This window comes from Drosophila santomea, chromosome 3R, assembly GCF_016746245.2.
Source record: "Drosophila santomea strain STO CAGO 1482 chromosome 3R, Prin_Dsan_1.1, whole genome shotgun sequence".
NCBI classification, from domain to species: domain Eukaryota; kingdom Metazoa; phylum Arthropoda; class Insecta; order Diptera; family Drosophilidae; genus Drosophila; species Drosophila santomea.
Window position 1 is genome coordinate 27,447,496 of NC_053019.2, and position 23,303 is coordinate 27,470,798.

Here is a 23,303-nt window from a genome sequence, read left to right on the forward strand (position 1 = left end):
AGAGCTCGGCTACTTACAATCGTGTTAAAGTAGTCGTAGTGCTGGTCGTAGTGGCCACCCAAGCCGTAGTTCATCAGCTGCAGCATCTCGGAGCCATAGAGATTGAATCCGGTCATGTCGGTGATGCGGGCATTGAGACGAACAGTGAGGGGACTATAGCCATCGGGAAACCAGGCCACCTTGGAGGTCCTGGTCTTGACCACCTCGTTCCGACCGGAGGCGGCCTGAAAGACAGTGGCTCGCTTCAGTCCCGGAGTGGCCATACCTTGGAGCTCCTTGATTTCCTTGGCAGAGAGCACGTCGTGGTAGAGCACCATGTATGGGTCCAGACCCACCAGTTCCATCTTGAGCGGAGCGAGCATCAGGAAGGGCGAGGTGGTTCTGTTGTACAGACAGTGAAGCTTGCTGTCCGCGGACGGCGCGAACTGACCTCGGCAGCCCATCTGGTAGGCACTTGGCTCTGCTGTTTGAGCTTGAGCTTGAACCTGAAATGTTTTCATTTTAGCCCTATCTGATTGACCTTATCAAGCTGCCAAAACCACGTACCTTCACCGGATGCGCAATGTTGGCGCCCGTCCTTATCATCGTTTCGATTTCCGACTTCTTCAGCAACAGTTTAATATCTTGCGGGTTATCAGCCAGAGCAATGTTGACAACTTTCAGGGCATCGGCGTTCTGGTCTGTTTTTATTTAATATAGAAAGGCGCTTTGTCTTCAAATCCGAAACTACTTACTCAGCTTTAGCAGGGTTTCAGCATAGAACATTCGCACTTCGTTTTTGGAAATCTGAAGGGGGGCAGCCAGGGAATAAACCTCCATCAATACAACCGACTGATAGATCCAGCTAGCAGCTGCCAAATAGTTTTCCTGGTCAAATAGGATTTGGGCCATGGCATACGTATCCAATACAGTGAGGCTCACACTGCAAACAATATGGGTTACTGTTTCGTTCAATAACGGAATGGTTCAATTAGCTACATCTTACTTGTACTGTTTCCCATTGAGGAGTCCATGGGTCATTTCCGACACTTTAAGTCCATAGGTGTGTTGAATGCGATCCAAGGCGCTCACAGCCTCCTCCACATCCGTGTGGGTGGGCATGTGTTCCCGTAGCTCCTGGATTCTCTCCACCTGGGAAACGCCCACGGAATCGTCCAAGTATAGTTGCCAAATAATCCAGTCGCGATTCATGCGCCGAATGAGCGAGAAGGAGTTCAGCGGATTGGATAGGTACTCCTCCGTGGAGCTGCGGGCTTTGTCGTTCTCCAAACGCAGAGTTGTTATGCTCCTAAAGAAAAATTAAATACAAAACTAGTTGAAGCCTTGTCATGGATATGGAATAGATAGAATTTAAAACCAGCTAGTACCTTCTTACGGTCTCCAGTTTCTTCTCCAGCTCGACTGCGTAATCCTCTAGGTTGTCGATCAGCTGCGCCTCCAAGTCGAGCAGCTTCACCATTCCCGCCACCGAGGTGCAGTGGCTCTCCTCGCCTGCCACCTGGTGGTGGAGAAGGAGCAGCACCTGGTAGATGAGCAGCAGCCTTACCGGGAGTAGCCACTTTGAAGAGCGCATTGTGGGTTACCTTTCTGGTCGCGGTTCTATGTGGGTCTACGTGACGGAGCCAACTGGCAGAGCCAAAATAGTCGTAGCTGGCAAGTTAACATCGGGTCGAGATAAATACTCACTCGTATTCCGTTTATAGCGATTCTTTCGACTGCTGATAAGCGGCGCATTGATAGCGGCACGCAGCGATTTAATTAACCCGAGAGCAAAAGCACCGGAACAAAAATATTGAGTTGGCACTACGTGCTCGCCGTTCGCAAAAGAGCTGCGTCATCGAAGAACGTGCTCGCCCAGATCACTGACCACCGGCAATACGATGTGGGCAGTGGGTAACTGGGGAACGACAGTCATGATATGATATACCCATGATGGTTGAAAAAGCTATGCCAGAGCTTAGGTGGGGCTATCGCTTTGACAGATATATATTTATCTGCATCGATTATAAATAACATTTATGTAGCGGTTGTTCACACGTTTATAAGATAAGATATGACATAAAAACGTCATATTTCTTAATGCTTTTTATGCATTGGAAAACCATTCTTTAAAGTTATGTTTTGCCATGCCTACGTAAACAAGATTTTTCCTTTCCCAAAGACCCTTGTGCCATATACTTCAATGTCTTTAATTTGACTTTTGCCACAAAATACTACCTTTCGAAAGTAGTTCACACAAAATTTAGGATAACTACTACGACATGAATAAACTATATGTACATTCCACCACCGATTTTCTGCACATCAAACCGGTAGCAGTACGCCCCACGCTCTTCATATTCTACACCTTGGAGACGATCCTAAACATTATCTGCATTGGGTATCACATCACTGGATTCCAGCCCCTCGATTGGCGAGGCCAAGAGATCCACTACATCTGCCTGATCGTCTTCTACGTCTTCATATTGGTGAACTTTTTCCAGAGCATCGCCATTTGCACGGGACGCATGCCCAGTGTCCTGGTGGAGATCTGGAAGGCCTCGGTGGCCGCGGTCGCCTTCATCCTGATATCCTTGCTCACCATGTGGGACGTGGAGCGGCAGTTCTCTGTGTTCTTCGTGCGACCACCCAGCGAGCAGGCCCAGGATGAGCACAGGGAACTGCCTCCCGTTCACCCGACCTTCCGCTACAAGAAGGGTCAGGCCATCTCCTCGTTGTCCTGCGGTCTGATCTACATGCTCCACGCCGTAATCATGTTCGACGTCAGGCTGACCTCCAAGCTTGTGGTCAATGGATCACAACACCTGCCCATTCCCCTCTTCGTCCTGGGTCGCGCTTTCCACAGAAAGATGTCCAAGTACGAGTGGTTTACGGAGTTTTGTGGCAACAACACCATTGATCTCTAGTGGGAAGTCTTAAATTTGCTGCTGATTCTTTACAAAAACCATAGTTCAAATTGTACAAATTCCAAATACATATGTATATCTGTATCTATTTCCCTGGGAAATGCTGTCACTTTTATAAATTATTTTGTTAAGTTTTGTATACTCGGTATGTCTGGAGCGGAGTCCCTTTTCACCTGGGTCTATGGACCGCGTGCTTCAGCGCTAGAGAGCAGTGGGGCAGGACATCACAAGCCCGAAGCTCTGCGACCCGTGCTCTTTGTGTTCTATACGCTGGAAACCGTCTTGAACATGTTCTGCATGTGTTATCACGTCACAGGCTTTCAGGTCATCAAAGTGCACAGGTTCAGTTGGGATGCGGTGGCTATCCACTACATCTACCTCCTGACCTTCACCTTCTTCTCGATGGTGACGCTCTTGCAGAGCGTGAGTATATGCACGGGTAACACGCCCTCCGTCCGCTTGGAGATTTGGAAGTCCTCGGCGGCCGCCATCGCCTTCGTCCTGATATCCCTGACCACCATGTGGGATGCGGAGCGTCAGTTTTACGTCTTCTTCCTGTCCAGCGACGTACATGAAAACCCAGTCAACCAATATTTGGAGGACGTACCGATGCACCCGTTCTTCTTCTACCTGCGCGGACAGTCCATCTCGTCGCTGGCCTGTGGAGTACTCTACCTGCTCCACGCCACCATCATGATCGACGTGAAGTTGACCAATGACCGGAACCAGGGTGAGAGCAAGGGCACCTACATGCCCATACCGCTTTTTGTGCTGGGCAAATTCATTCACAGGAAACTAAGCGAATACGAGTGGTTTCGCGAGTACTGCGAGAACGAGCCCATTTACTTGTAGACGCACTCGCGGAACTTTTCTATAATGAGCCAGTGGAGTTTTTGCCAAAATTGCAGTTTCATATATTGTAATACCGCCTTTTCCAAATTTTGTAAGTTCTTGGATGTTTGCTTGAGCTACATATACATACTCGTATGTATCGATAGGTAATGTGAAATATATATTTTTTAAAATAATCTGTAGTCAGCTGAGTTTTTCCCTAAATAATTAGTTATTATATAAAGATAAGGCTGTTACTTCGCTCTCAAATTAATTAGTTTGTTTCGGAACAGCCTAATTAATTTGAATCTTTGAGGGCGCAACAATGTAAATCAAAATCGGATATCTCGCAGTCGGAGCACTCGACCGTGCAATTCCTACTGGTTAATGCTCGCATTACTGAACAATTGCTATCTGCTGCCGCCATGAGTGAATCCATTGAAAGGATTTTTGTGGAGTCCTAAATGCCGCTTTGTATAGAGCCCACTTGTTGTGCGTGTGTGTGCCAAGGTATGGCAAAAAAGGCTTTAAATTTTACACTTTTATGGAGCGGCCAGCGGGTGATATGGCCGCATGCGAATGGGGTCGGGTCATATGTCCTGCCGTTGATATCGGCTTAACTTTGCCATAAAACTGTCAGCGTCATGCCTTTTGCGGGGTCGGGTTGTTGGACAAATGAAATAAATTTTACAGCCAAATGGACAGGGCAGCCAAACAAAAAGACCAAAGAGACCAGAAAGACCAATGCACGGAGGCCCAGAGATTTGTGTGCGTGTAGCAGAACGGAAAGGCAAATCTAATGCGGACAACAAAAGCACCTGTGACCTGGAAAATGTCCTGCCGTCCACGGTCCACACCGAGTTCATGTCCGTGACCGTAGACTCCTGGATTTTAGATTCTGGCTGCTGGATTCCGGCTGGCACTGTCAACAGCTGGACGGGCCTTTAAGCTGCTTTTGGGCCACTTTAAGCCAGACATGGCAAATATTTGCTCAAAGCATTGCGGCCCCCAGAAGGCAGGAGGATGTTCATCAATTAAGTGTCATCAATCATTGGCGGCGCATGGATCAAAATCAGCGACTACGGCGACGGGCAAACATGTCACGGTACAAAATATCGTTTAACCTACAATGCCAGCCAGTCAGCCAGTCAGCCAGCACCACAAAACCTATTTACTTCGGTAATGTGAAGTTGCCGTCTCGCAAAATCAGAACCTCATCCCTCATTCCGCATCCCTTATTGTACTTAACCATTTCGAACACCTAAACACACAAAGCTAATGCATTTTCGGGGTTATGGTTTGCAGTGGCACCTTCAAAGGCATATCAATTTCAATTGGTGACCCACTCAGTGAAATCCATCGCGGCTATTAAACTGTAAACCGCAAAACTTTGAAAAGTTTTGGGCCCTGCTTTATGGCAGCGAGCGCAAATCAAGCGGAAACTCAAACACTTGGTTCTCGAAACGACTTGTGAAACAATGCTCCATTAATGGCGCCCAATGGTCGAGGACGCCGCCCGCCAATCTTCTGCTCCAATCTTCTCCAATCTCCAATTCGAAATCAATGTCGGGCGGTTGCAGTTATGATTATTGCAGTTGTCAAAAGTTTTCAGTGGATTGGTATTGGTGGTGCCGCTGGATGATAATGGGCTGGGCAAACACAGAGTGGAAAGGTTTATGCAAATGCGGGCAGGGCTTTTATACACTGGCAAACAGACAGCGATGGCTCGCTAAAAAATGCTTATGACTTGTGTAAACAATTTCGCCACACAGTCCTTGCTCCTTAGATATCCTTTTACGTGTAGGTATGCCCCGTCTGCTGCTGCTGCTGCTGCTCCTGCTCCAGTTCCAGTTTCAGTTTCAGTTGGGGAAAAACCGAAGGAGTGTGTATCTCCAGATCCAGATCTGGTGTGTAAAAATATTTTATGGACTTTGGCATTTTTGCTGCGGAAAAGTTACTTTGGCCGATAAGCGAGCATGTGTGTGACTTCCGTTTGTCCTTGCATGTCCTTCCTTGCCCTGAGCAGCGTACACACACATTTTTATGCATTTTCTTAGCGGCCATTTTTATGCCCGCACACGTTTTCCATTAGACATCAACAGGACTGTCATTTCCCTATTTTCCTCCACGATTTCCACGTCTCAGCATGGGTGAAAGTCCCAGGGAATCGCAGTGAATCGCAGGGAGTGGGACTGGATTTTGGACAAGCTAACTTGAGACCTGTCACTCCTGTTTCCGCTTTCGCTCCCACTCCTAATTGAAAACTGGGTCAATTGCCGGGTAGCACATTAATCAAATTCAGAAGCCCGCTTCCTCGTTTTGCATTCGTCATTAAAGCAATTATCATGTTGGGACAATTACTCTTTGTTAGGAATTGGAACTGAAACTTCAAGCTGCGAAACTTCAAACTGCGAATCGGCTGCCTGATAACTGCGCCAAGGTGGCATTAATCTTCATAAGCGTGACAAGTTCATTAGAATAGCAAACACGGCATTCATTTCCTACTTACTTCTTGCCGCAACCCCCGGAAAATGTTACCCCTTGATGTGGCGCTAATTGAGAATGTAAGTTAAGCTCGTGCTGGGCTTCAAATTCAATAGGTTGCTCATAATGAATGACTTTATTTAGGGAGGTATTTAAATATATTTTAGGCAGCCACTGCCATTTTCTGGTATGAGAGCATAACGATTTAATTGCAATCGTACAAAGTGTTACCTTATCCCTTACGGTCACGACTTTTATTTATGTTGTTAAGCACGAAAAGAGTGTGTAAAAATAATCCCGTATCCCTTTGAACCGCCCACTGAAAACCCGCCGTATTTTCCACCGTGGCTTGCATAATTCCGCGGATATAATTTTTTAGCGAGGCGCTGGAGCGCGGCGCGTATAATGCGCATAATTTCTATGCCACGTTGGTCACCCGAAAAGTAAATGTAGACACAGCCCCACGTCCTTCGGCGATGGGCAGCCACCGAGGTCGACCTTTGTGCCAGCACCACCCCATCACCCCCCTCAATGCCACAACAACAACAGCGAAGGCTTTTGGCACTGGTTTTCCTTTTCAACTGGAAGGGAACGGGAGCTGGGCCCATGAACAAAAGAGGTACATGCGAAAAATAAAACCTATTACCGGAATCATAATTATCTTTTATGGCCGCGTCTGTCATGACGACATTATGGCGTGGTCTGCTTCTGGACCCATTCCTTTGGCTTATCCCATGGCCCTCTCTGCACCAGTACACTGCAAGAAAAACTGCGATAAAACATTACCTATGTTTAAAGTAAGCAAGGCAAGAGGAACTACTTGTCTCGCAACAAATCAAATAGACTTGTTAATAGTGATGATAGTGCTTCTTAAGAGAAGTAGTAGTCCTGGAAACGGAATTTCCGTGCAGTGTACTGTATCTTTGTCTCTGTCGCTCTCTCTCTCTCTGTCTCTCTGCACGTAGCAATAAAAAACCGCGAAATGCGGCCAAGTAGCGGCAGAAAAAAGTAACATAAATTACTCGCAAGCCCCAAAGCCCCACAGTGGGGTTAAGGCGGGTTGGTGGGGGGTGGTGGGGTGTGCGTGTTCGGGGGTCCCACAAATTATGTAGTCGGAATAATATTTTCATTACGGCCAGGAAAAACAGTTTCGATTCCCCCCAGCCCCTCGCAGACATCTGTCGCCTTCGTTTGCCTGTGTTGGCCGGCTAAAAACAGGTGTTTCCTAATTTATTGGCCTGGCCCGCAGACATTCATTCCCCATTCCCAAGTAATTGCCATTTCACCACTGCGCCATTTACTTGTACCTCCTGCGAAATGATTATTACAACGGAGGAGGGAAAGGCAGCAGGGCAGCAAACACTGTCTGCGGCTGGCAGACAAATCAAAGTGCCAACATTGCTTGTCATGTGTTTTTTAATTTCTAATATTTCACGCGTCACACTGCCACAAACGAGGAGTCTGTTAGCCACCCCAAAGTAATGCTAATGCCTCTGACAGAGGGCCTGCCATTGTTGTGCACTTTGCTGCAAATTATGCGAGACACGTCGCCGCAGCCGCATTATTCGCAGCTGAACAGATCGAAAAAGGCCAGGACTCTGGTGGTCTCGTGGTCTGCAGATCTGGAGGTGTGCCCGAGGTGCATTTCTCCGTGGAGCAGATGGAGGAGTTCCTGGCTCAAGGAAGGGGAGTTGGACTCATCCCCCGGGCCAACTGGCTTGGCCAGTCTACGTGTGATAATCCCAGCACCACTCGAGTTTTCTCAACTCAAAAAAATCTGCTTTGAGGAACTAGAAATACCTCTTTTATTTTAGTGGTTGTGGCACTTAAAAAAAGTTTCTGTTTGAGCACCAATAAAATATAGTGTTGCATACTTCTAGGTACTCTAGGTAATGTATTTCTGTGTTGCCCTAGAACTTTCAAGCACACATTTATTTGCAACCACTTTTGCTACCGTGTAATTGAAGCACTGCGATTGGGGGTCTGCTGCGGCGGCCGCTCATTTCGCCCAAGGCCAAGTGTGTGGCATTCCCCTTGTTAAAAAGCGCAAAATGCACGTGCTGCCTTTGTGCGAATCCTGCTGCTGTTGTTGTTGTAATTGCTAGCCGCCGTCTGTTGACAGGATACTTCAACTATTGTTTGCCAGGACCCCCGACTCCTGTTTAATTCAGCATGAAATTGGTTTGTATTATGATTTTGCAGTCGCTCTTGCCGCTGGGCGCTTCTGCACAAACACCTCAGCCAGCAAGTGTTGGCGTTCTTAAAGCTTTAGCCACACTCCCAGATGTTCAAAAAGGATCTAAAGTATAAAGTATTTCACTATATTCTCCTATATGGGTATTTACTGCGGGAAAAAGTTCGCTTTGATGCTGCTTTAATTAAAAACTGCGCGCTTCGCGTAACTAGCACTTGATTAATTTTTGGTTGCACGCAAAAGTAAAGCGAAAAAATGCAAAGCAAAACAGAGACACACGACCGCAAAAAGCAGCAGGAAAAAAGGATTCAAATTAATTATGTCCGTGCTGTGCTCCGGGGTTCCCTGTCCCGGCTTCCAATCCGGATTTTTGGACCCAACCGGATAGCTTCCACTTTACGTTATCAGCGCGTGCTCTGCATACGAGGTGGATATGGACAGAAAGGACCCAATTCAGGATGAGGACATTGCATGCTGTTCGCTGCCATTCATTTGGGTGAACTTTGCAGCTTAGTGGGCGGTTGGCAGCGATATTGAATTTCTGAATTTCTGAATTTCAGACTTTCCGCGAAATGAAATACGGACACTGACCACGGGCAGTACGGATGCTATAGTCCAGAAATGGGCGGCATTGCCGATTCAGTGTGATTTACAGAACAGGAGCATATTGCGCACTCCAAATGGTCGATGGAGGAGGAACTTGGCTCTGATTGAAAGTTGTACCAAAAATTCATTAAAGTCTCAGTAAATTAAAAGAGCTACTCGAGGTTAAGGACACGTTTTCCAGAAGATACTTTACCTTTCGCAGAGCAAACACGTTTTCAACGTTTGACACTTGATAAAGTCGCGACATGAGTGAAAATCCTTTCAGATTCCATCTGTTTTCCGTGCCCACGTAGTCCTCAAACCTGAGCACACGCACTCACAGATACACTTCACCACACAGATACAGATACACAGAGTCGCAGATACAAGTTCACACACACAGATGCAGACGCTCTTCATTTGGCTTCGTAGACAAAGGACACAATGCCCCTCCCCGCTGCTCAGATATTAAACACAATATTAATAATCTCACATGTGCGTGTGGGTGGTGCACGGGTGACTTTGGGTGGCTTTTCGGGTGGGTGTGTCGACAGCAGCCGCCAAGAGCCATCAGTCATCCACTCAGCCACACACACGCGATTTTTACCTTAGCGGGGAATGAATACTTCTAGACTTTGGGCCGCAGACTGGCGCCAGGCCAAAACAAAGAGCCATCAACAAAAGCGAGTTATATCCTCCCATTCCTGCCTTATAAATGCTGCAAACCCATTCCGAGAGCAGCCAACAATCGCTAATGTAAATGTTTGTCTGCTATTTGAATTTTAATTACTTTTCGCCGCGCTGGCAAGAACTATTTGATATCCCCGCCGAGCTGAGCCAAACCAAACCAAACCGAACTCACCTAAACGTAAACTTTTTAATGGAATTCCTGGCCAGAAGACCAGAAAAACTTTCCACCTCCCCACCACTCGCCGCCATACGAAACTGGAACTGGAGGGCCAATCGGTGGACCAGGCCCAAAGCCAAAGAGCCAAGATCGTAATGCGCCTTAATTGAAATAAGTCCCCAACCAATTGTTAGACGCGCATCCACTTAAGCTCGTCGAAGACAAGGTCGAACTTGCAGAGAGAAAAATAAAGTAAAGCAAACAAATTTTGGGTAGACAAACAATATCTTAAGATTTTAAGAGCAGAAGCTACCTCCTAGAGCTAATCACAACTCGCCTTATTACTCTTCAGTGTACTGCTTTCTGCACTCCCAATTGCACAATCAGGAATCAGCCTCAGCCTCCGTTTGGGTGGCATAAATTTTGGAATTGTTAGCCGGGGCCACTTGAACGGAAACGACTAATTCCCGTTGCCCAGATTGAGGTGGAGCCGCCCCCACTTCATCCTGCCCAGATGCCCAGATCCTTGGAGAGTTGGGAGTGGTCCTGGTGTCTGGCATCTGTTCCACAGACAGAGCACAAAAATATTCGGCGGGCTGCCGTGACTTGGAAATGCCTTTTATCGGATTGAGACGTGCGGTGTTCTTTGCACTGCGGTGAAACTTCGCAGGAAATTCAATCAAAGGTACAAGTTAATCCCGCGTGAGTTCATAAAGTTCACGAGGCAATTTATTTGCCAGGCACCATAAGTTTTTTGGCCCAGCCGAAAGTTGTAGCTTTAAAAAAGCCAACAAAGGTAAAGAAAACTTTTCAATTCGTTTTTTCTCCGCAATCTTTAGCCAGCTTTTAAAGTGAGTTTCTTAGACTATATGGTATCTGGAATATATGGAGTATGTACTTATGTTTACAGTCTGCTTTTAAAGACGCACTTAACTCGATTCTGGCATATTGAACTGATTTATCGAAAAGCACGCAAAGGATTTCTTTTTTGTGATGTGACTCAAAGCTAAGCAGCATAAATCACGCGCCTTTGAGCCTTTTGAAGTCACCAGAAGACTGCGAGCATTTTTGGCCGCTGAAAGACAAAAGAGTTGGGCAAACTGGCAAACTGGCAAACTGGCGGATTCTGGAGTGTGCTTCGATTGTGTCTTCAATTAGTGTTAAGAGCTTGTCAAACAAGCAGCCAGATTAAAGGAAAGTCGATTTCCCGGGCTCCCAATTTTCCCCACCATCCATCCATTTCGCTCTGCTAACATGCAACTAACCATGGCGAACACGTTTCGATTGTGGGCGTATCGAAAGGGCATGAGGGAAAATAAAGGACTCGCCACTGAGGACTAAGGACTCTGGACTCAGGAGGCAAATCGATGGCCAATAGCCGTGAGCTCATTTCACCTCCGAAATGGCAACTAAGCCGGGAAACGAGGGCAAACATCTAATTGCCTGGACAGAGCAAATAGAACCAGGCACTGGGGACTACTTAGGAGTATCCTTGGGAACGATAAAGAGGTGAAGGATTAATAGCAAATAAATTGATGTTGAAATGGCGATTACCGAAGAAGGACGACAAAGGATAAACATTTCATTTCGCTACTGCCACATAAATCACGACGAAAATTTACCTATGAAAAGGAAAATATCAGCAAGACAGGAAAGCTGCAAAAACGAATTCCCATTCAGACATTATCATATGAATTTCTTTTCTCGGTCACATACCCCCACAAAAAAGAAAAAAAACATAAACAACAAAAGCCAAATGTTGCATAAATTCGGCTGGCACTTGATGTGTGTATTACAACAAAAGGTGAGCCAAAATGAGGGATGAGACCCTGAGGGTGGACCAAAAAAAAATCTGAGGGTGACCAATGCTGGACAATGCAAATCTTGACCGAGCAGCAGAAAGCAATGCTCGCATAAATTTTCATAAATTTCAGGCTTTGATTTATTTAATATATGGATTTTTCGCTCTTCTGGGGTGGACCTGGCCATTGATCGATCTTTGGCTGAGTTTTTTCCCAAAGAACTTTAAGCAAAGTTTCCCCAAAAATCGCTCACTTTTCAGATTCATTTCCGGCGTGCCAAGCGGCAGTGAGAGTGGCAAGTGGCTGAGGCAAAAGGATAAATTGTTTGCATGTCCTACAGAAACAATCAAATCGCAATTTACTGGCTCATGGAAAACCGATTTATCGTTGGCGAAGTTAGTCGGTCATAAAACATCCATTAACTTCATGTCAATGTTGCATACGCACACCATACACCCAGTCCCAATATATATCCCCTCGATTCCGATTCCGATTCCAAACTCCGATTGCGATTGCGATTCCTGCCGGACAAGCGTTCATTTGCGGTATTTTCCAGGGGGCGGCGCTTTTCACTTGGGGGCGTTGCAGGCCGCGCTGCTCGGTGAAAATTGCTGGGACTCAGAATCAGAATCGAAACTCAACTGTGGCCTCTGCCACATGTCAGCGTTTTACTGTGGGGAAAGGTTAAGGGGTATCACAAGTTGGCTGGACCTAATCGAACTCCATTCAATTCTAATACAGTAATTATGGTTGGTAAATTCTAGTTACAAGAAACCACAAATGTGGAAAGTTGTTTAGAACTTTAATTTGAAATAAATAAGAACTTTATTTCAAATGATCATTTATGATCAACTTATACAGGGTACGTTGAAGTTGTTTCTTGGGTGCTTTTCGTGCTCCATCGGATCCTTGCCCAATGACACGTGATAAGAAATGTCGGGCGGTTGAACTGTCAGGGAGGTGTGTGTTGTAATTGAGGGCCAAGGGGCCAAAAAACTGTGCAAAAAACAATTGCACACGTAGGCAAAAGCAATTTGCCGATTGCCGCAAAGGAAATGTCGCCAAAAGTATCTTGCACTTTTTTTAGGCAACCGAATTTCTCACTTACCTCCACCCAATCCCCTTGGCTAGGAAAATCCCCATCCAGTGCAGCCAAAAAAGAGAGTTAATTGCTGGCGTCTGAAGTGAATACTTCTCGCTGTCATTTGCCATCCGAAAAAGGGGGGGCGGCGGAAAAGCGGAAGGGGGAGTGGCACTTAATGTGGGCCGCCTTGGCGGAAACTTTTGAATTACCTCAGTTACGCAGGAGTTTCGAAATGGCTCCAAGGATGGCGAGTCGGAATGGGAATTGCTACGGTTACAACACTCGAGCCTCGACGCCGTTTTCATTTATGCCGTTTCAAGTTGCTCAGCGAAGCATCCGAGAGTTTTCCCGGGGTAGGAAAATGTTTGTCTTTCATTTGGCTCATCCTCCTGGCTTTTCTCCGCTGGTGGTGTCTGCTTAACAAATTCTCTACGATTATTACCTGCTGTTAAAAATTTCATAATCTCGCAGATAATAATTTAATGCGTCGTTTTAGTGGCCAACATTAAAAAGTTTGCCAAGAAAATTCTCCCCAGATACGGAAAATTGAAAGGGAGTGCTTGGGGCCGGAGTTTGGCGATGAGGTGACGGCAGAACCTTGTCTGGCATTTAATATTGTTGTAAGCAGGTAATTCCGCATCCCCACTGCGGTTTCTGGGGCGATAAGCAGCTGGCCCTGGACTGGCTCCAATTTGAACTGCAATTCATAAGCCAGCCGATGGTGGGTTAAGTTGTCATGAGGTTGGCTAAGTGCTCAGCTCAATACCCTACCCTTTGGTTGAATGCAATAGATACAAAGTGTATCTTTAAAGTGGCTCTTTGCTGTTAGTTTTACTTCTCAGAATGTAAACAACTATCCTCGTTGCTTTCCAAAGTTTTTAGATACCGCATACAATTAGAAATATTTCCCCATTCAGCTAACTGAGAGTGAAAGAAGCTCTTTCAAAAATCTATTTATCCTGATCCCACGAAGAGTAACTGAACTTGGCCAAGTTGGCTCTCTACTGGTCTCAAATGTGCGAACATTAGCACGGAACATCGAAGTTTATCTATGACCAGGAGGACGACCGCCTCCGTTTCCACCCCACGAATCCTTTTTGCTTTTGCAAGGAAGGTATGTGTCCTTGCGCCTGTCTGCCCAGCATGTGAACTTTTCAAAGTTATGCGCATTTCTGCTGACCATTGGCATTTTGCAGCTTTTGTTTTTGGAAACAGGGAACAGGAGTGCCAGCAGCACAGATGGCGGAGTGGGAGTCCCCGGACAAAGACAAAGGTCGAGGACGGCAGCTGTTGCCCAATCGTTTTGTCTGCCGGCGCATCCCGGCATCGGTTTTGGGATTAATGCCTCGCCTGCTCCTTTCTCTTTTTTTGCCCAGGTCATGGCCAGTTTATTGAAAAGGTGACGTTGCCGCTGCAGCAGGAGCAAAACTTTTGCCAAACTTTGCCTGAGTTTGGCTCCTTTTTTTCGCCTGCTGCCGCTGTGCTGTCGATAATATCGATGCGGAACATATGTGAACATGTCGTTTGACACATTTGTCAGTTGGCTTAAAGTTTCCGCAGGAGCGGAGAAACCCGGGGGCAAAACCAATCGAGTTAAGCTGCAATTGGTTGAGCAACCCGTGTGCGGGAAATGTGCGGCATTTGAGGACTATTATTGGAGGGATTTCCATAGCAGAAGACAGGTGTATATGCCAAGGATATTATTCAAAAGCTTTGATAGGTGATAATGGTAAATAAACTGTAGGATTTATGCTCCACTACCTAGTAATAAATTTGCATACCTTGGGATAATCTTAAAGATACATGCTTTAACGTACAGTATTTACCACCAACTGCACACAGCCAAGATGGAATTTGCATCTGAGCAGGCACTCACTCTTGGGCGATTCAAGGCCGAGTTTTAAGCCACTTCACAGCAAATTAGGGGCTTTCAACAGCCTCTCACTGAGTGTCTGTGTGCTCACATCTGTTGACAAATGACTGGCAATGTTCAACGGTGTTTGGCAGCACTTGTGCGCCTCATTATGTGGCATTTTGGGCTAACCGCTTTAATTAGCCCAGACCAGCCCACGCACACAGATAGTCTCTCTCACACACATACACACTTGCACTTGCACACGGGCTGCAGGATGCATTGTCCTGTTCGCCGGCTGACCAACAAAGCCACTTGAGAGCCGCCGGGCTTTGCAGTGCAAATCCTGTTGAGAGCTCCAAACCGTGCGCCTCTAATTGAGTCACAAATCAACCAAAATATATTATGCACCGCAAATTGTGCGGTAATTACACACACACACACACGCACGTTCCCCGGGAAAGGGGGGGTGGTGTAAAGGGGGTGCGGAGCGGAGACAGTCGCTAATTTATGGCGCACAGTGTAGCATACTTTCCAGCACCTGCACAAGACATCGACTCCAGGACGACAATGGCGGCGTTAATTTGCCTGCTAATGAGCCACAAAAACAAGCGCAGCCAACGGGCTTAATTATGTTAATTTACCCCGAGCTGTCAGCGAAGCACTGAGAGAAATTGGGACTGATGGCGAAATTAATATCACTGACTTTTGGTGCATATATTAGAGTGCAACTTTAAGCGCATTGTTCCCTATTCTGCTTTAGTTTCCTTTATAATTCATATACCCGTTCCACACTTGAGTCTCATTCTAATATTCTTATTTTAACTTTATTTTTTATTACCATCGACTAACCGCATTAATTACTTATAGATCTTCCCCCCGCTTGCACTGCGACCACGCTGCGTATGCGTAATTTGGCTGCCATCAAGTTTTAGTGCGTGCACTTTTTCCGGATTCTTGCTCGCTGCCAATCGCCAAATCGTATCAAACGCAATTTTTGCACTGGCGCCAGTCGCAGTCAGGGGAATTTTCTTTAAAGAACAAATTATTTCGGCGAGGGGTGGAAAACGCGGGTGGAGTGTATAGTAGTATACTGTGTCAGTTTGTCGCTTCCTTTGCTTTCATATTTTGAATACAAATTGCTTTATTTGCGCTGCTGCGCCAATTTAAAAGTAGAGCTCCTTCTTCTCTAAATTTTCGGTTTTTTTTTTTTTTTTAACCACCAAGCAAGCTCCCTTTGGAGTTGTCAGATTTGCTGTGCTGGAGTTATAAACAAGTGAGTTTGCCATTTCATACCTTTCATACCCACTACTTTTGCAGACTGGTTTTGAATTTTATAACATGCCGCAGGGAGGTTTTTCCTCTTTTTTTTTTTTTTAATATAGGTGAGTTTTGAGTTTTTGGGGTTTGGGGGTTTGGGGGCACACAATAACGAATTGCTCCCCAGTGAGCGTTTGTCCTGACAAAGTTATTTGCATGCCATTGTGCTTGGTTTACATGGGGCATTGTGTGTGTGTATTATGTATTATGTGTACTCTGCTCCCACCCATAATAATTGAATAATATTTGATACTTGACAAATCGCCTGATTCTAATTTGACATGCTGACAGGCGAGCGAGTGAGCGTATCAAGGTAATAGGACACAACATTGTTGGCAAATGAATCCTATTGCTGCTGAGTTTTATGCGCGGATTAATGTCATCTGACTTTACGAGGCCCCAGCCTCCCTGATGCAACCAACCCCCTTCCCTAAGACAACTTTGTTGTGTTCTGGCCATAAAAAACGATGTGGAAATGGGGAAAATGGGGAAAGTGGGGAAAAGCGGCGGCAAACCGCAACCAAATTAGCCCTGGTTTATAGCTTCACATGCAGATCCGCTGCCGTGGAAGTTATGCATTGGAAATTCGCTTTTAATTAGCTGCTGACAAATGCGAGAAGCGCACTTCGCACATGGAATATAGGTTAGCTGATACTTTGTAGTTCGCCAGCTTCCGTCTGGCCCCTAAATTTAGACATTATACTGAGATCACTAAAATACTGAGTATTATGCAGATCTTTATACTCTGCATATGCTTACAAGGTTCAGTCCATCTATTTGTTTTGGTAATAAAGAGGTCATACCTAGATCTTATTGAAACACATAGAACAAGTCAATTGATTTCGAATTCCACATCAGGTGGCACTCCACCCAAGGATTCAAGGATCCTGGCATCCAGGGAGCAGAATTTATTGAACCCATATTGATAAACACTTTTATATATTTTTTTGGGTGCGCAAAAAACGAAAACATTTTTACGAGACGCCATCTTCAGCGCCGTAGGGGTTGTATAATTTTATGACAAATTAATACAATGGCCCGGCCAAAACGTATGCTATATGGTATATTCAAGGGGGGGAGGGGGCAATTTATGCGGTTATTTATCATTCGTGGCTAATATCGAACGAAACATATTATTATTATTATTATATTTTGCACATTGCGCCTCGTAAATGTGTGGAAAATGTTTACGCCGAGCGAAAATGATTCATACAATTACCGAGCGAATGTTAATGTTGTTTTTGGGCCGCATAAATATCTAATATCGAATGGAAAACCGAAAACCGAAAACGAACAGGCCAAAGGTTAACAACATTAAATGGGCTGGCCATAAATAAATAAGTGATTTAGGGTCCAATAACTCATGGCGCAGTTGACTATAAAAAGTGGAGCCGAAAATATAGTTGAAGCGTATTTGCAAAAGTTAATAAATAGTGCAAAATGGCGAGATGATTCCGTGGATAACCAAAAGGAAAATGCCTTCTTACGTTGTGATTTTCCGTTTTCCCCAATATCGTAAGGGGAAATGCTGCTCCACTAACAGCTGCTGTTTGGCCTCTGTTACACATTCTCTTGGCTGATTCGCCGGATGATGGCAAATTTTCTCTGGCCTTTTAGTCGCCATGCGGCCGTTGAAGCCGTCGAACCGCAGGCTTCGATATACTTGTATATATAAACATAGAGTGCACACCACATTCGATTCGATTTCAAAATGGAATGACACAAAGTATCTTTGTCATTTGTCGCCACATCGATGGGAAAAGTTTCGCTATTAAATGCTGCCAATTGCTGTGATTCATATGCTGTCAGGGGAGCTGGCAAGTTTTTATGACAAACGGAAGGCACTTGAGCGCAAGTTTCTTGGCCATAAAAAGTACAACTCGACCTGTGTCTCAGCTGCTGCCTTTCGTTAATGGCGATGTCTTTGAACTATTGATGAGCCATTTGATACAATTAGCCGCCCTTTCGCTGGCGACAAGTGCTTCTTTGATGCCCGAAAGTCTTCCGTTTTGCCCGACAACCGAGCATTATTTATGTGCTTATTGCGTTGGCTCACTTCAATACTTGAATACTTAATACTTGAAAAATAGCCACATTTCGCGCACCTTTTCCGCTCTTTTCCCGTAATGAGTTTTACTCCTTTTTCCCCGCTCGACGAACGATTTCACGATTTTCCCATTCCCGGCACGTTGCTGCATCCATCGACTTGACAGCCGGCCGAATGATTGAACGCGTGTCCATCAAAAAGTGCGTCTAATTGCTTTTCCCGCTCGAACACAAAAAAACGAGAACACGGAAAAAGGCGAAAAAACGGGGTTACATTTCTAGGCAAAGGTAATTTTTTTGGCCTGCCATTTGGCTGACTGCTGTCCTATTTCGTAAATTTGTCGAAATTTGTACGGGTTCCTAATTTGATTTTTTTTTTTTGGGGAGGCATTCGCAGTGCGCTGGCTTTAAAGGGTAAAGGATACTTTACAAGTTCAGCAGACGGAACATTTTTCGCTTTTCTGGAAAAATTGTCAGTTTTATAAACATAAATAATAAATTAAAGGAAGGTCAGAGACAGACCTTGAGAAATGGTGAACAAATTTATACATTTTGTATTCACAGGGTATTCTTTTTAATTTAAACTCATTTATATCAAGAATATCTTCATCTCTTTCTCTTTAAGAATATCTTCATCGTTTGAGTTATCTTAAATTAGGAAATAGCATCAAACTTTTTCCCAGATAATAAAGCTGCCAAAATATCCAATGCTCCCAACAGCTGCGCTTTATAGGCTCCTTTCCCTGAGGTCCTGCGTCCTTCGCTCCTTTCAGTGGCTGTGTTAATGTTATGTAAGTAATTTACCTCAACTACAATCTCCGATGCTGTGCCTGTGCGTGGGCCTAATTTACTGCCCTTTTCGCCCACGAGTTTCCCTCTCCGTGCTAAACACATTTACGTGTTATTCAATTTTGCAAACTAAACGTAAAAATATCATGTTTCGCCCACACCAGCCCCAAAATCCAACCAGAAAAACAACAACAGGAAATGGGCCTTGTGGAAAAGTGCGGGTGCGGGGGGGAAAAACACTTTCACTGCGGCAGAGTGTGTGTGTGCGTGTGGAAAAGTAAATATCAGGTTAATGGATTTGACGCCGCAGTTTGAGTTTCACTTTCACTTTGCCCGCTGCTCCTGCTGCTTTTCCCTTGCAGCATTTTCCACTCAATAAATTCGCTCGGCGGCTGCGGCAACATTTTCCTGCCGATAAGCAATTTCCCAGCAGCTTGCTTCATTTGTTTCTGCTCGGCACAGCCGGAAAACACCTTCGATGGCATTGTCTTAAACGCTGAAAATTGCTTAATGTGCCAGGAGAAATTGTTCCGAGGCAGCAGATGGAGGAGGACATCGATATTAGTAATGGGGCTTCAAAAGATTAATAGGGAAAAAATCCAGAAGATTGAAAACTGCATAAGAAGCTAAATTAAATTTAAAAAAAAACTATCTAAGAGATTTAAACAGGGGGGAGAGAAGCTATATTAAAGGCTTATCAAAAATGTATGAACATTCTATAATGATATTTTTTTTGCATACTAATAGTCTCATTAAATTTTTGGCACGCAGTGAATTCAATTGATTGCCGAACTTTATCAGAATCGCACACATGTGGTGCTTTCAATTTGCCTGGGCCATTCCTTCAATTCCTGGCATCGTAAACTGCGCTTATGTCTGGTCATCACCTACCATCCTGCACTCCCCGCTGCCAGGACTCCCATATGCAAAGTGGGAAAGGATAATCGGTGGAAAAGGGGAAGGGCGAGAAGGACAAGGTACAAATCACACGCGATCTCCTTGCGATGCGGAAAGGAGCAGAGGAGTCCGCCAAGTCGCTAAGTCGTTTTAATGGCCAATAAAAGCAAAATGTTGTCACTTTTTTCGAATTTGTATAAATTTTCATTGCCCCGGATAAGCCGTTCTGAGCGCACAATTCTCCCGCCTTTCTCCCGCTTTTCACCCGCTTTTCTCCCGCTTTTCTCTCGCCTTTCCTGATGCTGAAATACTACGTGCAATTTCCCCGTCCATTGGGGAAAACTCACAGAAGGGTTGCCCCGTTTGTTGTTGTTTACGATGTACAAAACTCGTTTTTTTTTTGCAACTTATCGCGTGCTGCAAGTTGGATTTCACTTCGAATCGAAGTCTTGGGTGGAAAAATGGGTGCTGACTTTTATGTTTTCACAGGCTTTGATTTAGTTTCGGCGGGCGAATCAATTTGTTTGCATGCGAATAAATAAATAGAATTCCAGGCGATGGCACAAATCGCCATCGGAGGCCAATTCGATCGGTTTAAGCAGTTTTTACGACTCTCGCTAGTGGCTAGATTTGTTCGCATTATGTCGCCATGATTATAATTTATTATTATCTATTGGCAGTGTGCTCTATTAGCCGTTCTCCCATCGGTTTCCATCGCTGCCTTGCCACTTTTCAATTGCCCGAAACCAACCGCTAAGCGGCGGTTCCACTTAATCCCACTGCATACTTTGGGGCTTGGGAAAATGGCCATAAATATCCACATATTACGTAATTTCATTAAAGCATTTAAAGCATTAAGGAAAGTTAACTAAACTGGTTGGTCATAAACTAGAAAAGGTAGAAAGGTATTCAATGAAATTGTTCCCTCCTATGTTTTTTTAGGTTTAATATAAATGAGATAACATAAATTTAAACAAGGTTTCATCTATCTGCTTAAGCGATTGCCTGATTTAATCATGTTCCCATCGTAAATATTACGCACACATCAATTCACCTTTGTTTAATGAAAGCCTTCCTCCCATTTTTTACAATCCAATCAACAATTTGTAACAAGCCTGCGGCGAAATTGTTGGTTATGCCAATATCCTGTGCATAAATTCCTTGATATTTTACCTTAAGGCACGCATAAAGGAATCTAGAAAACCTGGTTTATGGTTATCATAAATTGTTGTTTGCCGCGAATCTGCGAACCTGCGACCCTTGGGCTTTCCACATGCAATTTTTCCAATAAGGAAAGAGGGCAACTTTATGGCTTTTTAATGGATCGAATGCGAAATGATTTTTTCTACCGAGAAGGAGAACGAGACCGAGGGCTGAGGGATTGATAATGACGCTGCTGCATTTGGCTAAAACGAAAGCGAAATTAAGGCAAATTAAATGAGCATTTCTCTGCGCTGCTTTTTGCGTCTCGCCGCCGATTTGGCCGCGATCCAAAATGATATGCAAAAGTGTTTTTAATTCGCGGCAAGTGTCGCTGGCTGACTGCAATTTATGGAACTCATGAAACGGTCTAGGGGGAATCCTTATCCCCGCCTTCTGCTTAGCCAAAATGCTTAACCAAATTCAGGTTGTGGCCACCCTGGCAGCGCTTTTAATTGATTGAACCGACCATGTTCGCCAATTGCATCGCTTCGAATCCCTTTGAATTGCATCGATTCGAATGCTCTACGTTATCAATTAATGCGCTGCATTTTATTGTTAAGCACATTAACGCAGTCGCGCAAAGTTACCCTGTTTTCCCACCGATTTTCCGGGATAATTGCGCCTGGTCGGAGCGTGTAAATTTTAATCCAATTGTGTGCTGCCAAGCTTTCGCACACACACACACACACTCTCTCTCTTCGTGCACATGTATTTATTTTTCCTAGCAGCTTTTCCGGCCCAATGCACTTGATTGTATTTTTCACTGCGCCGCCCACCCACCTCAGGCCACGCCCCCCGCCTCCCGCGACTACATGGAGCTGTTCATTGCATTGGCCAACTGCAATTTGTTTTTCGGTGGTTTTCCGACCGCTCAAAGGTAAAACAAATGAGTGTGGTGCACGACTGAATAACGAATATTGAATGCTGTGTAGGGTATTAAATAACGGTAATATATGCTAAATAAAAAACATCACTTTAAGCTCGTTAGTTTAGCAAAAAAATATAAAGAAACTGATACACCCTTTATATTAACTTTCTATTGGCCTAATACTCCCATTAGCTTTTTAAAACACCCCGTAGAATAGCAGCACACACTTTCCGCTCGATTTTCGGCATTGTAAACTACATAATCACCAGAAGTTGCACCATTTTAAAGGATGAGCAGAGGTGAATATGTACATCTACCAAATGCTTTAGTCGCCTTAAATCTGAAACCTCTATAATTATATAACCAAGCCACATGGTTTTCATATGTCGCCGGAGCTCGTCTTAATATCATATCAATATCCTTTTAAGAAGTCACGCACAGGACACCTTCTAGTGCAGCGCACATCCCTGCCACATCCAACTCCTCTTATTAATAATTCCGCTTAAATGCTCTCTAATAATTTCCGCATAATTCATAACGGCGAACGTGGAACGTTTTATGCGTCACTTGCGATAAGCTCGTCCTTTTGTCGTCGTCGTCGTCGTCGCCGCAGATCCTGTCGCTGTTTGCTCCGCACAAATACAAACACCGCCAGCGCCACAGACACCTCAGCCACCTCTGCCACCTCTGCCACCTCCGGGATATATACCTATATTCATAGCCGATTGATAACCTTAATAAAATGCTTCGCATTATGCCAATCGATTGCACACCATGAATGTGTTTATCCTTTGCTCAGCTCTCGCTTCTCCTCATCGTACTCCCCTTTCCCCTTGAGGTCCTGGAACTGTGGGCGGTGGGGGAAGTTTGAGCGGGGCGTGGCACACATCAAAACCGGCTGTTGCCAACACAAGCGGAGACGATGAGGCCAAGTTGTAGGTGTACTGAACAAAATTATCAGTAGTGTGTTACATTCTTACAATACTTACAAATTGTGAACATAAATATACCTCATTCACATAAAATTAGAAGTTTCGAAACTAAAATTGCTTTACATGCCACTTATAATGCGATGCTTTTGAGACTATCATCATATTGAAATACTTTTTTCTCTGTGTACCAATGCTCCTTGCGACTACCTTGTTGGCCTAACCAGCGGCTCCCCAATATCCTGATTTCCCCTCCCCGACTCTTCCACGCTCATTTACTGCTCCTGGAGAGGGGGGTATAGAGGGGGGGAATGAAAGTGGAGGGGGCGGCACGGCAATTGTGCAAAAAGTGCCAATAAAGCACATTCTTTGTTCGGCTCGCAAAGTGCTCAACAAAGCGGGCAGGAGGATAACGTGTTACGCAAGCTTAGACCGCGTCTGTGTGCGTCTGTGTGGGTGTGTGTGTGTGTGCATAAGCGTGTGTGGCTGAGTGTGCAAGGATAATAATAATAACCCATGAATAGGTAACAACTGTGGGAGCGCTACTGGAAAAGTTGGAGCTCTTGATGCCCTATAAGAAAAATCAAAGGATACTTCCTTCTACACTGAGGATATTTTAGTTTGCTTCAATTGGAGGGGCTATGCACCCATTTACTTCTAAAACAT

The 23,303-nt window shown here is 45.0% G+C and overlaps 3 protein-coding genes across 5 annotated transcripts in view; 2 read left to right on the forward strand and 1 right to left on the reverse strand.

The window, feature by feature from the left end:
* Window positions 1-23,303, reverse strand: part of LOC120452925 (prolyl 4-hydroxylase subunit alpha-2-like) — a 30,602-nt gene that overhangs the window by 528 nt on the left and 6,771 nt on the right. The window contains exons 1-6 of one of the 3 annotated variants that reach the window (XM_044006355.1): window positions 1,687-1,990; window positions 1,368-1,626; window positions 986-1,288; window positions 735-922; window positions 547-680; window positions 18-485 (exon numbers count right to left, since the gene is read on the reverse strand). In XM_044006355.1, the coding sequence (XP_043862290.1) occupies window positions 18-485; window positions 547-680; window positions 735-922; window positions 986-1,288; window positions 1,368-1,573 (1,299 nt within the window). In that variant the 5' untranslated portion in view covers window positions 1,574-1,626; window positions 1,687-1,990. Of the gene's footprint in view, window positions 1-17; window positions 486-546; window positions 681-734; window positions 923-985; window positions 1,289-1,367; window positions 1,995-23,303 lie in introns of those variants that run through there. The other 2 variants (XM_039637391.1, XM_039637389.1) reach the window with 2 other exon arrangements.
* Window positions 2,172-3,007, forward strand: LOC120452941. Its single transcript, XM_039637422.2, has one exon. It carries the CDS (start codon window positions 2,262-2,264, stop codon window positions 2,904-2,906), a length of 645 nt encoding a protein of 214 aa, XP_039493356.1. The 5' UTR covers window positions 2,172-2,261; the 3' UTR covers window positions 2,907-3,007.
* On the forward strand, window positions 2,985-3,934 carry LOC120452944. Its single transcript, XM_039637426.2, has one exon. The coding sequence runs from the start codon at window positions 3,054-3,056 to the stop codon at window positions 3,756-3,758; it is 705 nt and encodes a 234-aa protein (XP_039493360.1). The 5' UTR covers window positions 2,985-3,053; the 3' UTR covers window positions 3,759-3,934.

Bases quoted from the DNA above. Each gene is read 5' to 3' on its own strand.
- LOC120452944 (XM_039637426.2), top strand. From the start codon at position 3,054: ATGTCTGGAGCGGAGTCCCTTTTCACCTGGGTCTATGGACCGCGTGCT.
- LOC120452941 (XM_039637422.2), top strand. From the start codon at position 2,262: ATGAATAAACTATATGTACATTCCACCACCGATTTTCTGCACATCAAA.